Source organism: Mesitornis unicolor, unplaced genomic scaffold (assembly GCF_000695765.1).
Source record: "Mesitornis unicolor isolate BGI_N332 unplaced genomic scaffold, ASM69576v1 scaffold29704, whole genome shotgun sequence".
Classification (NCBI taxonomy): Eukaryota; Metazoa; Chordata; class Aves; order Mesitornithiformes; family Mesitornithidae; genus Mesitornis; species Mesitornis unicolor.
Genome location: NW_010179853.1, coordinates 18,446 through 22,401, shown reverse-complemented (window position 1 = coordinate 22,401; position 3,956 = coordinate 18,446). Strand labels below are relative to the sequence as shown.

The window sequence follows — 3,956 nt, the reverse complement described above, 5'->3', positions numbered from 1 at the left end:
CAGCACCTTCACCTATGAGATCATGTGCTACTCCAGCGTGTTACACCCTGCCAGCCAATGAGGTGGCTGCTCCCTTGAGAGGTCACAGCCTGCCAGCCAATGAGCATCCTCCTCCCCTTTGAGGTCATGAGCTCCCCAGGATGTCACACCCTGCCAGCCAATGAGGTGGCTGCTCCCTGTAAGGTCACACAGCACTGACCAATGAGCAGCCTGCTACCTCACGAGGTCCCTCACAGCCAGGCAATGAGCACACTGTGCTGTGGGGGGGAAGGGGGCAATGGCAAGAGGAAGATGGGGTTGGAGGAGCTGAAATTGTCACCCAGCAAGAGTAAAAAGGGGCCAGTGAAGGCAGAAGCACCAGAACAGAACAAAAAAAACCAACCCATTTTGGTCATCGTTCTGGGGTTGGGTTTCTTAGGCTTGGGGTTTTTTTTTGCTGGAGGGAGCATCCCAATTGTTGTAGTTACAAGAAAATTCTGCCTGGTTGGGGAATTCTGACCGGTTAGGGTGGGTAATTGTTTCAGCAGTAAAGCTAAAAGAGCACGTTGACTAATCAAGGTAATTTAAGTGGGCAAGGTAATCAGAGAGGGGGCTGATAATTATGTAAGCTAGAATAGGTATTTGTTCAAGCTACAGAATTAAAAGAAAGATTGCAAGATATATTTGTATAAGCAATTAGAAAAAGCACAAACCATGTCCGAAGGGAGCATTAAATAACAGAATGGAAAGGAGGGGTAATAACTGGATTGAGATCACCATGCGAATGGACCGAAACTTCCGTGAGAATAGACACGGACCGAAGCTTTCTCATGGGAATGGACTGATGGACCAAAACCTCTCTTAGGGGAGTGGACTGAAAGCTTTTCTTTGACAAAGTTATAGGGGTAAAGTCTATGGGGAACCAATCAGAGTGACAGATAAAGGAATATGTAATCCTCTTAGGCATATGCATGATCGTATGATTTGCTTTGTTAAAGTTGTATAAAAGGACGATGAAAGTGTCCGGACAATGGAACACACCTTTGAGGGGCTACCCTGTGTGTTCCCCAGCGCTGCAAATAAAGAAGTGCCTGCTTATCTGCAACTGTGTAGATAAGTGTTTCTTGTGATTGCGACCCCGTCAACAGGATCACAGCATGGGTTTGGGTGGAAAACACCTTCAGGATCACCGAGTCCAACTTCTGATCCAGCCCTAAGGCTGCCACAGAGCACGTCCCTGTGCACAACATCTCCTCTTTTAAACCCCTCCAGGGACGGGGACTCCACCACCTCCCCGGGCAGCCCCTTCCAGTGCTTGACAACCCTTCCAGTGAAGAATTTTTTCCTAATATCCAACTTCAACCTCCCCTGGCACAACTTGAGGCCATTTCCCCTTGTCCTATCCCTAGCTACCAACCTCCCCCACCTCACCACACCCTCCTCAGGCGGTTGTAGAAGGCAATAAGGTCTCCCCCAGTCTCCTTTTCTCCAGACTAATCAACCCCACAGCCACTCCTCGTAATTCTTGTGCTCTGGACCCTCCACCAGCTCCACTGTCGTTTTTTGGACACCTGTAGCAGGCACTGCTGGAAGAGACACTGGGGCTTGTGGACACCACAGGGCTCTGCAGGTTGCACCTTGCTCTGGTGCAGATACTTCCCCCCTGGCTCTGACAGGTCTCCAAACCAGGGCTGGAGCAGGAGAGCCCCAGAAGCCCTTCTCAGCTACTCCTCTACAGGCTGGGACCAGCTCTGCCTTCACAGACACCGACCAGCACCCCATGGCCCTTGCAGAAGGGTCTCCCTGAGCACGTCTGTCAGCTTTTTCTCCACACACAAGGTGCCAACCTTGAAAGAACACAAGGGCACCATGCAAGAGGGTGAGGAAAAGGCTCACTGGAGAGGTTTCTCCTTCTCCAGAAGTAACTCTGCTCAGTTAGGTTAATCACAGATTGCCACCCTCCACAGCCCTTCCCTACAGAAGGGGTCCATCTCCTGAGAGCTGGCACCCAAGGATCTGGGAGGCTTCAGGCACACCCATCACCCTCCACCCTGAGCTGCAATAGGGAGGAAACCAGCTGCGTTAACAAGCGCACACAGCAGGATATTTTATTCCCAAAAAGATGTGGGTTTAGGGCACCCAGGTACAGAGGTTTCCAGCCCGAAGCAGCTGGAAATAGGAAACATCACAAATTTGCCCAGGACAGTGCTGTAATGAGGTACCTTGAGCTTGAGCAGCCCTGCAGCAGCCACGGGGCAAGCGGGGAGCTCCTGCCCCACATCTCCAGCTGCAGAGCCCAAGGCACATTCAGCTCCATCAGTCTCCCCCACCCCTGAAAGGAGCCAATCTCCAGCACTTCAGGCCCTTACAGACCTTCAATCTCTAGGCAGACCAGTTTCAAGAGACCTAAAACCCCTACCACCTCATTTTAAGAAGTGGAAACCCACACAAACTAGTTTCACACCAACACATGCCAAGAACAGAGGTCCCAACAGCACACCAACATCCCCATGCCCAAACAGGGCAGGGGTTCACCCCCACCACCCTCCTCCCCGAGTCAGCAACTTCAGTGCCATGTCTACCAAAACTCAGTGGACTTCATGGCCCAAACCAGGGCAAGGTAGGACACCCCCCAGGCTTGTCAGTGGCTCTCCCAAACCGACACAGGGCTGTGAGAGGGAAGGTGTGTAACTGCCTGGTGAACATACAGCCACCCTGCAGCAACGCAGGCCAAGACTGCTCTGCCCTGGGCACATTTCTTCCTCCAGGAAACTCTTTTTGAGCTATTTACAGCAGGCACAGAGCTGGTCTAGGTTCCAGACTGACATCCCAGAGACCCTTCCCACAGCTCTAGCTTGCAGCTGCATCCAAGAACCTGATGTCAGAGCCCAGCAGCAGCAACTGCAGAACTCTGAGCAGGCCACAAGATGAGAAAACCCTGTTTATTCTGCATGAAAATAGGAGGAAGAAAAGAAGGGTAAAATAAGGAGGGGTAAATCGGTCCAAGGGTTAGCCAGAGGCTTGGTCTCCTGTCAGCTGCAAGGCCAGGATTCCACCCAGAGCAGCTCATCTCACCCCCAAGGCAGCGTTGGTGCTTTGCAGGCAGTTCCCTTGCACAGCGGTGGCTGCGCCTCATGTCACACCAGGCTCTGGGCTCTGCCCATCCGCTCCCCAGGAAGACAGGGGCTGTCACTGCAGGAAACCGTCCAGTCTGGCCTGGCTGCTGCTGGAGGAAGACGCAGAGGGAGCTGCAGATGCAGGCCTGGAGACGTTTTTCTTCTTGCTCCTCACCGCTGACGGACGGATTTCTGCCAGGTTTGTCTGAAGGCAAAACTGTCAAGGAAAGTACAGGGGACAGAAGTGACCCAGTAGCTGCTGCAGAGCAGCTTGAACCACAGACCTGAGACCTCGCCATACATTGGCACCCCCAAAAAACCAAACCTGGCTGCAGGACAGGCCAGGCTTTGCCCCCTACTCACAGCAGCAGAGCTGAGGCACGCTCCTGTCCCAGGGCAAGAAAAGCTTCCCACTTTCTTTCTACTCCCTTGCACACAAAACAGTGTTTAAGCGCACCTATCAGAGCTTCGAGATCCACCCTGTGTGTCAGGGCCAGGACATCATGCAGGGAAAGGCACAGCAGCCAGAGCCTGCAGCCTCGCAGGGCAGAGCAACAGCAAGAGAAGAGCCCTTAGAGCGCCAAGTCCCTTTTAACTCACATGCCAGAGACACAAATGGCAAAAACTACACCTGCAGCACCAAAAGGCAGGTGCAGGCCACACTAGCACAGCTGCAGGGCTACACAAACCAGCACACCTGCAGCACTCGGGCTTAGAGAAATGAGCTGCTGCTCCACCAGCCACACGCAAGAGGCAGCACTGGGATGGCTGCCCACCTTCTCCAGCCACCTCAGGCTGGCAGTATGGGCACATCTGGCCCCCAGATAAGCATCTCCCTGTCACTGGGTACCTCCACCCTGC

The 3,956-nt window shown here is 53.2% G+C and overlaps 1 protein-coding gene across 1 annotated transcript in view; it reads right to left on the bottom strand.

Annotated features, from left to right (window-relative positions):
• Nucleotides 1-3,168: 3,168 nt before the first annotated feature.
• TRAIP (TRAF interacting protein) overlaps nt 3,169-3,956 on the bottom strand; it is a gene marked incomplete at its 5' end in the record, with an annotated part of 17,945 nt that continues 17,157 nt past the window's right edge. The window contains one exon of the mRNA XM_010182926.1: nt 3,169-3,300. Within this exon, the coding sequence (XP_010181228.1) occupies nt 3,169-3,300 (132 nt within the window). The remainder of the gene's footprint in view (nt 3,301-3,956) is intronic.